Below are 12,261 nucleotides of genomic sequence, written 5' to 3' on the forward strand. Positions count from 1 at the left end.
CAAAAGCTTGGTTAAAGATATCTCTATGAATTGCTCGAGTTTAAGATTAATTAATCATACTAATATAGCTCTTATTCCTAAGGTGGAAAATCCGGAAACGGCCAGTGTCTAACTTTAGACTTATTAGTTTGTGCAATGTTGTTTACAAAATCATTACAAAAGTGTTGGCTAATAGACATAAGCGATCTTGAATACTTGTACATCCACTAATCAAGGGGCATTTGCCCTAATAGATCTATATGTGACAACATAGTTATTGCCCATGAAATTCTCTCTACTTTTAAACGTAAAAAAGGCAAAACTGTTGCAATGGCTATAAAGTTAGACCTGGAAAATGTCTATGATATGCTTAGCTGGAATTATATTAGGATTGTGCTTACTCAATTCGGGTTTAACAATCATTGGATCAACCTCATCATGGAGTGTATTACGTCCACTTCCTTATCCATTCTTATTAATGGTAAAGCCCATGGGTATTTCTACCCATCTAGAGGAATTAGGCAAGGCGGCCCATTATCCCCGTATATTTTCATTTTGTGCATGGAATGTTTAATTAGACACTTTAACGTCCACTTCCTTTCTTCAAGAACTAACATTGGTCTTCTGACTTCTCCTAGAGGCCTTAAAGTCTCGAACTTAATGTTTGCGGATGACTGTCTCATCTTTGCTAAAGTGACGAAAGTTGCAGCTAGAAATATTTTGAATGTTCTAAATTGCTTTGCTTTGGCTTCTGGGCAGAAGATAAACTTTAATAAATCGTCCCTTTATTTTCTGGAGACTACTACTAATCAGATTTGAAATGATATTGTTAATATTATTCAAATCCAACTCAAACTACAATTGAGAAATACTTAGGAATGAATAACATTACAAGTTGGAGATATCCTATGAATACAAAGGATATCATGTTGAGAATAGAAAATAAACTAGTGGGCTGGAAAGCCAATACCCTCTCTAGAGCTGGTAGAGTAACTCTTCTTAAATCAACCTTAGTGGTATGCCGAATCACATGATGACTTGCTTTAAGTACCCAAACAAGTTTACAAAGATGCTCGATAAAGAACATAGGAAGTTCCTCTGGGGTAGGGATAGCAGAATGAATCCTATTGCCTGAGATAAGGTTTGTCAGCCTAAGAGTAATGAGGTGCTGGGTATTAGAAAGAGTGAACTGTTCAATAATGCCTGTCTTGCTAAGTTGGTTGGAAGGTGCTTACACATCATCAAAGTTGGTGGGTACAATTAGTAAAGCAGAAATATTTGAGGTGGGAGTGCTTTATGGAGGCAAAGGTTAAGACAAAATCACCATCCATCAATTAAAAAGAATTTGTTTGTCTCTATGAGAGCATTTTCGGGTTCTAACTAGAATGAATGTAGGATAAAAATTACGTGGCAGTAGTCTGATTATAGACTTTGAGTTCATTGATAAATTTCAGTTTTATTGCTAATTTTATCTTGTACTTGATAAATTTCAATTTATATTTAAAGTTTAAGCTCGGCATAGAGATAAGCTATATGAGTTCAAATAAATTTTTCCTAGTATAATAATTTGAAGTAATCTAAACCAGGAGTAGATAGAAAAGAACTGAACGTACAGTAATTTTTTTTTTTTTTTTTTTTTTTTTGTGTGTGTACTGATGTTGTTTCCTTTGGATCATATTCCAACTCCCATGAAGCTCCATTTCACCAAGTTCGAAACTTGCGAATTAAAACTTCTAAGGGTAGTGCTATTCCCACACCCTTTTAAACTTTTACTCATCCTTGTTAATTCTTGTTTATTGATCTTCTTCATTCGATCCTACGATCGAAAATTAAGAAGGGTGCGTAATTAGTAAAAATATGTGTATAGATAACATCACCCTATTAATCCCAACGCGTGACATACTAATATCGCCGGTATTGTGTTGTGAATTTTGTTTTTCCAGAATCAAGAAGATTTGTTCCGAGGGAAGGGACTGAAAAACTCCTTTCGAAGAAATGCTGAAAGAAAAAAGTTATAAAATATCATTCATTGCAGCATACCAAAGAAATTCATAAAAGGAAAAACAAATAAAAACATAGGAAAAAAAAAAAAAACCAAGGCCTTGTTGAATTGTAGAGTTCCCAATTCCTAACTACGCCTTTTTAGAAGGAGACGTTTGCTTCCTGTACCCAACGTTTGCTTCCAACACCCAAGCTTCCTTCATTTGTAGTATGGAGGCCATTGTCAACAGGTGGTGGCACACCCCATTTGTCTTCTGATTTGAGCGGTTCAAAGATAATAACTGCTCCATCTGTTAGTCCTATGGCAAACTGGTTTGGCTCTTGGGGATGTGCAGCTACAACCAGCGGGTGTGAGGCAGAACAGCTGCTGGAAAAATGGAGAAAGAAGTTATACTCAATCGCGGGGGTAATAGTTTGTTTAAATAGATATGGGAATGGAAAAATGCAGCATTTATCATCTGAGATATAGCACAGGAGATTTAATAATCACCTGACATCAGCTGGAAAATAAGCATTGGGGTTAATCTGGCATTGCAGTTGAAGATTTGATGTAAATATGCGCACAGTTCCATCCATAAAGCTCGCATACACTAACTGGCTGTCACAAGAAAATGTCGCGTGCGAGATTGGTGCTGCAGATTCTTCTACAATCCACTGAAACATAAACAGAAAACATGTAATAATCGAGGTATAAAAAATGTAATCTGGTGTACATGACTGTCTCTACATTGTTGCGATTAGTTAGAGCTAAGTGGTCCACTGGATAATGTGCATGCCAAAATAGAAGTACCTGCTTTTCACATTCAAGTTTCGATGTTTCATATATGGCAAGTTGACTCTCGTGTATTACAAGGATGTGCATCAGATCCTTGTGATACTGAAGCTGAGTTTCAACCATTGCTGTAGGCATCCTCCCAGCAGGAATTCGCAAGAAACAGCTATTCTCCCTTTCCCACTTTTCAGAGTTCCACACAATAAGCTGGGAAAGAAAATACAAAAAGTATACTTACCCAAAACACGAAACAATTATTCATAAGGACCATATTTATTTTGACACTTTCAATATCTAAGCCTCGGTAGGTAAGTGTACATTTTCCAATTTTCTCTTTTCCACTGAGAAACAACTGCTCCAATTCTCTCTTTTCATGAAATACTAACCTGAGCATCTGCTCCAACAGAAACAAGTGTGTGAAGAAGATAGGAGAAGGCAAGACCCGTGACTCTTTTTGAGTGACCCTTAAGCTTGATCTTAACCTAACACCAGGAAAAAGGTGAGCACAGAAAATATTTACATATAGATAGTAAACACAAATGCAATTATCTGTGCACTGTGCTTCACGAAACCACATACCTCATTTATGCGGACATTGTAGATTTGAATGGTGGAATCATCCATGCCAACAGCAATAACATTATTGTCTTCAGGGTGGAAAGCAAGACTTGTTGCTACAGGGGGTGGAGACATGAAAGTTGTCATCGTCTGTAGTTAAACAAATAACTTGTCACCGATCAAGAGCCCCATCCAATTTTGGAAATAAAAATTTCGTTTTCATGAGATAACATGTATAAAAGCAGCTGAACCAACCACGACCAAGTTACGTTGGGATATGAAAACTTGCCTTGAATGTCATCATGTTGAACAAAGATATCTTCCCTCCGGAGGTTGACATGACATATGAATCATTCTTAGACAAAGCCAAGCAGGGTAGTGTATAATCAGGTTTAGCACCAGTAAGATCATTCGTCATAAGAATGCCTGAAGTTTGTTGCACTAACTGCGGGGTAACGTTGGTTGTTGCCTAGACAATATTAAATTGCATATAGCCACAATCCTCACTTTAGAATTCAGAATGGTACAATCATCAAATTTGAACTATATGTAACAGAATCAGAGAAAATATAGAGTTAATACCTTTGCCCTCGAACTATGGTCATCCTGCGACCACCTCCACAGTTGATGGATGGCACTGGATCCCAATGCTAGAATGGCATTGCCTGAATATGTGTATGTTAACCTTGAGATCTGTTGGTAACAAAGAAGCCAATGAGGAACTTTCTTTTTCTTTACTCCAAAATCAGTGGTTAAATAAGAAAACAAAAACAAAATATAGTTGCCAAATTGCAAGTGCATAGTGAATGAGATACCGGAATGTCATAGTGAACTACTGCCTACTTATCTTCAAAATGGATGAGTAATAATTGAGTGTCCCTAATGCCAAAAGATATATACAGAAAAGACATCCAACCTTGTCTGTTTTCATTAAAGCCGTGAGCCTCAATGTCCGAAGCTGAGAAGTTTCACTGATCTGAGTGAGATTCCAGATCCTTGTTGTGTTCACTTCTTCCGGTAATCTGGTTGGTTTCACCTCCTCGAGGTTTCTGATGCTACCACTCTGTCAAAACATGCTCAATTTATTGTAGACTATAACTAAATATTAAGATTACTGTAATTGAAAATTTAGAATTGAGAAGGATGAAGCCAAAACATTGTTCATGATTGTGTGGTACGAAATTGCACAAGGAAAACATGATGCAACCAGCATCATATTAAATACAGTTGCAATCCTTGAAAGTTTGCACCTTATACACAGCTTAGAAATTTTGATAAGCTGACCTTTTTTTCAGTCTCAGGTCCATTTCTTGAAGCAATAATCGAGTGACTTTCAATAGTGAGCATCAGCCGAAGACCATCCATCGTAGCTAAAATTTTGACTCTGCAGTCGTTTGCAGAAACAGCCAATAAAGAGCCCTCCTTGTTGAAGCGAATGCAAGGACTAGCCTTCAAAAGGAAAACATTAATGTTTTAGTACAGCCACAAGTCCGTTAGAAGATAAGTACGCATTATTGATGAAAATTTTAAAGGAAACTTACTGGTAGACCGCCTTCAGCATCAATAGTAGTCAAAATATTGGCCTTATCCATATCCCAAACTTTGATTGCATAGTCATCTCCAACAGCCAAATACTTATTCTTGCTTGTATCAAACTGAACAACACCCGAAGATTGTTTCTGAAATCCTATGTAATTCCTCTTTATTACACCATCATTTTCATTCCATTCCACAACATTAGACTCTCCATCTTTGCTTGTCCCACAAGAAAATAGCCTGCATTGAGTTCAAAGTAAAGATTGAATTTTCCTGTTGCCCAAAATATAGGTGAAGGCTGCAATACTATTAGAATGGACTGGTATACCAACCTTTTACCATCTGCACTATAGGCCATTGTTGTGCATGAGTGACCAGGATCATCGTAATCCACCCGGTATCCCAGATTGTCGTATAACCACGCTTTTATTTTTCCATTTACTGATGTTGAAAAGATAAACTAAAACACGAAAGCAAAAGCTGAATTTCAAAACAAACAGGTAAATCATTCATAGAATTCAAATGAAGTGGGACAAATCAAGGAAAAGAAAATACGATAAAGCGAAGCCTTACATGGACATTTTGCTTGTTATGAGGACACACAGAATGCACGGGAGCATCATGACCTTCGAAAGTGTACAACTTTGACCCAGTAATTGCATTCCACACCTATAAATCACAAATCGGTGTATAAGTTTATCGTGTTTTCTACGACCTATTACATCACCACTTCTTCAAAGCCAACCTTAATGGCCTTATCATCACCGCAAGTTATGACACAAAGTTGCTTAGCTGGGTTGCTGAACGCCAAATCATTAACACTGCCAGCATGAGCATCAATCTAGAAATCGATAGAAGTATTAGAAAAGAGAACCGCAAAATGAAATATACTGAAAGGTAGAAGATGCATAACCTACCTCCAAATGCTGGTGAATCTCATTCCCGCCAAAATAATCGTATAATTGGATAATGTGTTTAGAATATGCAACTCCTGTTTGAAAGAACAATTGCATTTAAATTTTCTAGAAAAAGCTACCATCTTTCGTATTCAAACTAACCAATCGTGAACTTACCAAACACAGCACCCTCAGGACTCCATATTATACGCTTAACTGAGACACATGGATCCTTGATCAGAGTTGCCTGAGTTTCATTAGAAACAAATAGGTTAAGATGATTCCAGTGACAAAATGCAAATGTCGTCTGTATTATGACTCGGTTGATAAGGGAACATACCTTTAGCATCATTGAACTCGCTCCGATATCCCATACCTGAAAACTTCTTGACAGCAATTTCTCCCTAGAACTAACTTCCCACAAACTTATATCCCCCACGTTAGTTCCGACTGGTACAAAAACACACTTGTCAACTTACTGCTTAAATCTAAAAAGTAATATTTTTTTCTCTTTGGATTGAAAAATTGATCGTCTTGTGTTCCAACAACATCAATTAAAGGAAAGCTCAAAGAAACCAACCTAGAAATAGTGTATGCTGAACAGGATGGAAGTCCATGCTTGTGGGAACTGACCCCAGATTCAAGGTCCGAGCAACAGTCTTTGGGAAATCTGCTGCACTGAATGAGGTGCTACTTTGTCCTAGATTGATCCCTTGCAACATACCCTACAGAGTGTATAAACAAGTATGGCCCAAATTCAAATTCTGTGCTCATCATGTAGACGGACTTTAAGCTTACCGTTTCTGGAACCTTGTTTAATCGCGTTTTGAACAAATCATCAGAATCCCCAGGACCCCTCACCGATGAAGCTAGACCAGAAAATAGAATATCATCAGAAATGACAGTACAAGCTTTTTCCTTCTCCAAAAAGCATATATAATAGTGGCCATTACTCCGAGCCTTAGAGAAAAAACTTATAAATAAAAAAGAAAAACTACCTGGATTTGTTAGGCCACCAAAACCATTACCTCCTCTCGAAGCAGCTGGATAGTTTGGGGGAATAGATATCCATGTGGATAAAGGTGGGTGAACCAGTGCTGGTTGTTGTTGGAAGGGCTGACAGGAGAAATTCAAATGATAAATAAAAACTATTTTTCAGTTCAAAAATTCAGTACTCTGAAGCAAAATCATGAATGAAGTAGTCTAAGGGCAGTACCCCATTTGCATCCACAGGAAGAATACCAACAACTTTCGGTACAGAACCCATCAGCTGACTGTTTGCGGTTAATTGAGCGAGTGAATCATTGGAATTCTTGCAGGAGTGATCCACAAATAGGGTGCTTATATCAGGATTCTGTCTAGGATTTGGACAAAGGGAATGCTGCCAATTCAAGCTGCCATATTCATTCTGAATTCAGTTCAATTACAATTTAAAAATATAAAAATAAAAAAAAAAGAACTGGTAAATGATCGAAAACATCAAACTGGAAGCTGGATATATGAGAACCTTTTTCTTTTTCTGGCCGTACACAAACCAAATTCCATAAAACAAATCACAGGAAAAAAAATCCGCCCACTTGAAGGAAACACAAATTCTCTCATTTTTCTTATGGCGTACTACTATTGTACCTTTGGTTAATGAGAATCTACAACCTTGAATGTCTTAAGTGAGGAAACTGTGTTTTATCACGGAAAAGAGGATTGGCCTCAATGAGCTTCTTAAGTTCCATGACCATAATTGTTCTCGCAGTTTTTGCATCTCTGTAACTAGCGAGTTGAGCGTTTTCCCTGCATAACCCCAATCAATTCCATAATGCCAGTTGAGAGAATCACACTACAAGCAACTCGAGGCTCACAAAATTTGTGCAGAACACATACCTAAAATTATTTAATGTGAGGAGTTGAGTGATTTCCTTGAACAATTCTTCATTAAAACCCGCGAACATCTTCAGATCCTTAACTAGGATATCCACTGCTGTGGCTCTATCTTGCCTGATGAATTCCAAATGATTAAACCAGATACAATGTCATAACAAATTCAAGAAAAAGAAGGAAAAAAAACAAGGCAGTGCAGCTGTTTATAAACAAAGCGTAAATCTTAACGATTCAAATGCTTACTTATCCAATGCCTCAAGGTACTTCTGCTTACGAATTTCAAAGAAGACCTTCATTGAGTATCGGTTGTCATCTATTTTCGTGAACCCCAAGAGATACCGCTCGACCTCATCCCACTTCCCATCGAGCACCAATTCCTCAAAATACTTCATATTGAAGTACAGTCCAGATTCTTGCTCAAGCCTATAATTAAAATTAAAAAAATTAATTAATTTTAGAGAAAAGCATGAGCTGCAAAAACATTTACAAATATGAAGACACGGTAATTCAGATCAGTAAATTACTTATGACGAGCTTCTTGGAAATTTTCCTCATCAAGTAACTGCATGATCAATAAGATAAGGTCCTTACTGAGAGAAAACGTCATCGCAACGGCTTCTTCTTCTCTTCAACCTTCGAATAGGCCAAGGAAACAAAAATTATACATATAACAATTTAGAAAAACAGTCATGGTCCATGCTAGATTATAAAAAAAAATGGTTCAATCCTTGCAAAAATTTGATATTTCTCTGAAAAATACAAGGCTCTACATCAACAAAAATATACTCTAGGTGCAGCAAAATCACATAAAAGCATCAATATTTCGGGTAAAAAAAAAAAAAAAAAAGACTCGTTTCTCTAGTAAAATCGGGTTAAAAGATATGGGTTTTTTTATGACAGCTCGGAAATCATTTTTCATCCAGATTTAAGAACATGCAAAATATGGCAAAATTAGGGTTCTCACAGAACAAAAACAGTAAAGTAGCCATAACCCAGTAAAATTCAAGAGGGTAGAAAGAAGAAGGTGAAGGGGATGAAAAGCAGGCATAAATGAAGCAAAAGATTAACCCTTTTCAGAGGTAAAGGTAACAAAAAACACACAAAGATTTACCTGCAAAACAGAGAAGAAACAGAGCCAGTGATGGAAACAGAGGACTGAAAACTCTCTCTCTCTCTCTCTCTCTCTCTCTCTCTAAGAGAGCTCGTTCCTCACGCTGCTGATAAATGGTAATGGGAATAAGCGGAGGGGCAGAGAGATATTATATATAATTGGGCGGACCGAGGTATACGTTACTGTACTTATCATATATCCCCTCTGCGCCAGTTTTGAGAGTGTTTGTCACTCTGTCAAACACACTCTCTCTCTCAAACTCTCTCTCTCTTACTTAGTCCACCTCCAATGGTGGGCTAAATGTTAAATTACCCACTAAATTTTCCCCCAAAACCATCTCCAACCCATGCTAAAACATTGGGCTAAATGCCAAATGTTAAAGTTAGGCCAAATACCCCCCAGAATTCCCCCCCCCCCAACCCCCGCGCGACACTCGCTGGCCTTTGGGCCAGTCTCGGCCCTTTCACTCGCCAACGCGCCCCACGCAGAGCGCATACATAAATGCATAACCAACATCATCAACGTTCACCTTCTCGGCGCCATACATGCTCAACCAAATCTTTACGGAGTGTGTCATGACATTGAGGAGCTTGAATTCTTCTTTGCACTATCGGGATAAGAAAAACTTTTGACAAAAGTAGACCAACTAGGATAAATACCATCAGTTAGGTAGTAACCTAGCTCATACCTATTACCATTTACCTTGTATCGAAATTCTGGTGCCCATCCATTGACAACATTATCGAATAAAGGAGAAGACCAAAGAACGTTGATATCGTTGTTTGATCCAGCAGCGCCGAAGAAAGCATGTCCAAATCCATGAGTCGTAAGATGCCACAGCCTCGAGCACGATGGTTGGCTTGTCATGACGGCCCTTGAATTGGCCAGCCCAAGCAGTAGGACAATTCTTCCACTCCCAATGCATACAATCTAGACTTCCTATCATACCAGGGAAGCCTCTTTTTTCTGCCTTGCGTAGAAGCCTCTTTAAGTCTGCACGATTTGGGTTGCGGAGGTATGTGGCTCCATATATGCCTTCAATTGCCTTACAGAAGCGCTTCAGGTTCTCAATAGCAGTACTTTCTGCAAGTCGGCAATACTTGTCAGTTGAGTCTGCAGAGCATCCATTAGCTAGCATAGGAAAATTAGATGTGAGCTTCTGATGAGGTGATAGACCTTGTTGGCCTGTGGCATCTACCCTCCGTTCAAAGTAGTGGTCATGATTGATAACTGCATTCAAGATGCTTTCAAAAAGCTCTCTCCTCATCCGAAACCGCCTCCGAAAATCATGAGTAGGAAATCTCGGACGCTCGATGAAATAATCTTTCATCATTCGATCATGGCACTCTTCTCTATCACACTGCACATATGAACGCCCCGTGATAGAACCACGATGGCTAGATTCGCCATGGTGCTCAGATTGCATAAACGAGTTGATAAGTTCAACTTCGGCGTTGAACAATTCTGCATCCTCAATCTCCATCCTTGCTTGGTATTGTGCCATCTGCATTGTCCATACTACGCCTTCTTCTATCACCCATTGATAAGATATTGAGGATTTTTAGGAAACAAAAACTCTTTGAAAGTTGAAATATTGGTGAATATAGAGGATGATTGAAGGTTGAAAGGTTGTGTGATCAACAAATATTGGACATATGTTTATATAGAGGATGATTTCTGAAAGTTTGGTGTTGAATGGTTGGTGGAAGTTGAAAGTTTGGTGTTGAACAGTTGGTGAATTGAAAATTTGGTGTTGAAAGGTTGGTGAATTAAAAGTTATCACAGGGTTGAAAGATTGGTAAAAGTTGAAGGCTTGCTTTATGGGAAATTTAGTAATTTTTCAATATTTATCGGAATTTAAATTTTTTATGATTCAAATGTTCATAAAATTAATTTACGATAGTCTACATATTTATTTTTTTTTAAAAAAATTAATTTAAGAAAAAAATAGCCTAAGTTCATTCTTTAATAATCTCGGGCTAAAATTTTAGGCCAGAACGGTTGAAGTAGAAAAGTTGTTTCTAGGCTAAAAGCTAAATTTTTTGGGCTAAAATATTTGGCTTTTAGCCCAACTATTGGAGATGGTCTTAAAAGCTAAGATTTCCAGATAAAATTCTATATAAGATATTACCTTTTTTTATTTTAGAAACCTATTTTAGATGAGGAATGGTACACGGTTTACATTCTTCATACCATATTTATATTATTTTTTAATGAATTACAACTCACAACGCATGTGTGTGACATCCCGTCCCGAAAATACCGAAACGCACGTGTGAATTTACTACTTTGCCCCTAGTTCGTGTTTGTCACGTTGTGGATTGTTTTGTGTGGTGTTGACCAAAGCTGGACCACACACACACACACCCTATCTCTATCACTCACCCTCTGTCACTGTCTCTTCTCTGTCTCCTCCTCCCCCGAGCTCCATTCCTCTTTCTCCTTCTGTAAACGTACGGACAAACCACACAACCCACCAAATCTTCACAGATCGTAGAAACCAGCTACACCATTGAACTCGTGAGGTCGAGGCGAGCACAGCCATACCCTTTTCAGGTGAGAAATCCTTCGTTTTCACGTCGTTTTGAAAATGGCCGAATTGAGCACTATTCATGCAAAGGTTATTCATTGAGTTTTTGGGATTTCTAAGCTCGTAGGTAGCTTGGTGGTGTCACGAGGAGCCTCGGAGTACTTCGTTGGACAAATTTGGACGTCGGGATCGTCCTGTACGAAGTTGGCCGGTTTTTGTTTTCGTGGACAGGTATTTCCTCGTAGTTTTAGGCCTTAAAACTTGTAGGGTTGTGTTCTATTAGCTTTAGGGTTGATTTTGGTGCAAGAAACGTGAAAAAAGGTGGAAAAACGAGAGAGTTAGGGCGAGTTGCAGGTTTCCGGCGACGGCGCCGGTGAGGGGGACTGGCCGGGGAAGAAGGGGAATATTCCGTTGAGTTTAACGGAATATTCCTAACGGACGTTGACGGCGTCAGTCAGGGTTAACGGAATATTCCGTCATTTCCAGGGAATATTCCTGACGGCGTCACTTGACGCCGTCAGCGTGCAGGGCACATGGCCGCGCGTGGGGGGCGCGTAGGTCCGTGTCTGTGCAGGCGCGTGGGGGCGCGTGGCAAGTCCAAAAATTATTTTAAAATTATGGTTGTGATCGTGAGGTTGTGTAGATCGCGTTGGTATATTCATTTGTCCATTTTGAGCAATGTATGAGAAGTTATTACGAGAAGTTGGTTATGTGCTTTAAAGTTGACGTTTTTATAGTTAACTCGCATATAGGTGACACATACCCCGAGGACGAGCGTGCACATTCGAGGCAGGGGGGCTACGACCCTTCTACATACCAGTGAGTGGGCTTTTGATTTCCGTTTATACCTATATACAGTATTTTCCCAGAAATTGTTTAAAAAGGGTTAATTGTGTTATGCCATGCACTTTATTATTATCGTTTATGCATCATTGCATGCATTACTTGTGGCATACATATACATATGCATATTTGGTGCTGTGGACGCACAGGTAAGTGCCAG

The 12,261-nt window shown here is 38.6% G+C and overlaps 2 protein-coding genes across 2 annotated transcripts; both read right to left on the reverse strand.

Moving 5' to 3' along the window:
* Positions 1–1,948: 1,948 nt before the first annotated feature.
* On the reverse strand, positions 1,949–8,858 carry LOC103952457 (topless-related protein 1). Its single transcript, XM_009364039.3, is given in 25 exon segments — positions 1,949–2,344; positions 2,471–2,634; positions 2,771–2,959; positions 3,139–3,234; positions 3,332–3,460; positions 3,600–3,779; positions 3,893–4,003; positions 4,227–4,373; positions 4,595–4,759; positions 4,852–5,086; positions 5,179–5,306; positions 5,420–5,515; positions 5,592–5,687; positions 5,764–5,837; positions 5,920–5,989; positions 6,083–6,192; positions 6,323–6,467; positions 6,541–6,611; positions 6,741–6,858; positions 6,959–7,136; positions 7,372–7,530; positions 7,621–7,734; positions 7,861–8,040; positions 8,142–8,250; positions 8,729–8,858. Coding segments are annotated over 24 exon segments (3,261 nt in total). The 5' UTR covers positions 8,225–8,250; positions 8,729–8,858; the 3' UTR covers positions 1,949–2,121.
* A 333-nt stretch (positions 8,859–9,191) lies between these two features.
* LOC103952490 lies at positions 9,192–10,238 on the reverse strand. The gene is made up of 2 exons (XM_048580565.1): positions 9,564–10,238; positions 9,192–9,335 (listed from the first exon to the last, which is right to left on the reverse strand). The coding sequence occupies exons 1-2, from the start codon at positions 10,236–10,238 to the stop codon at positions 9,192–9,194; spliced, it is 819 nt and encodes a 272-aa protein (XP_048436522.1).
* Positions 10,239–12,261: the final 2,023 nt, after the last annotated feature.

This window comes from the organism of the source record quoted next, unplaced genomic scaffold, assembly GCF_019419815.1.
Source record: "Pyrus x bretschneideri cultivar Hongxiangsu unplaced genomic scaffold, Pyrus_bretschneideri_v1 Contig15, whole genome shotgun sequence".
Taxonomy (NCBI): Eukaryota; Viridiplantae; Streptophyta; class Magnoliopsida; order Rosales; family Rosaceae; genus Pyrus; species Pyrus x bretschneideri.

Coding starts and splice junctions, on each gene's coding strand:
- LOC103952490 (XM_048580565.1), bottom strand. CDS start 10,238: ATGCAGATGGCACAATACCAAGCAAGGATGGAGATTGAGGATGCAGAA. Junction 9,336..9,563: donor CCATCGTGCTCGAGGCTGTG/GCATCTTACGAC, acceptor TTATCCCGATAG/TGCAAAGAAGAATTCAAGCT.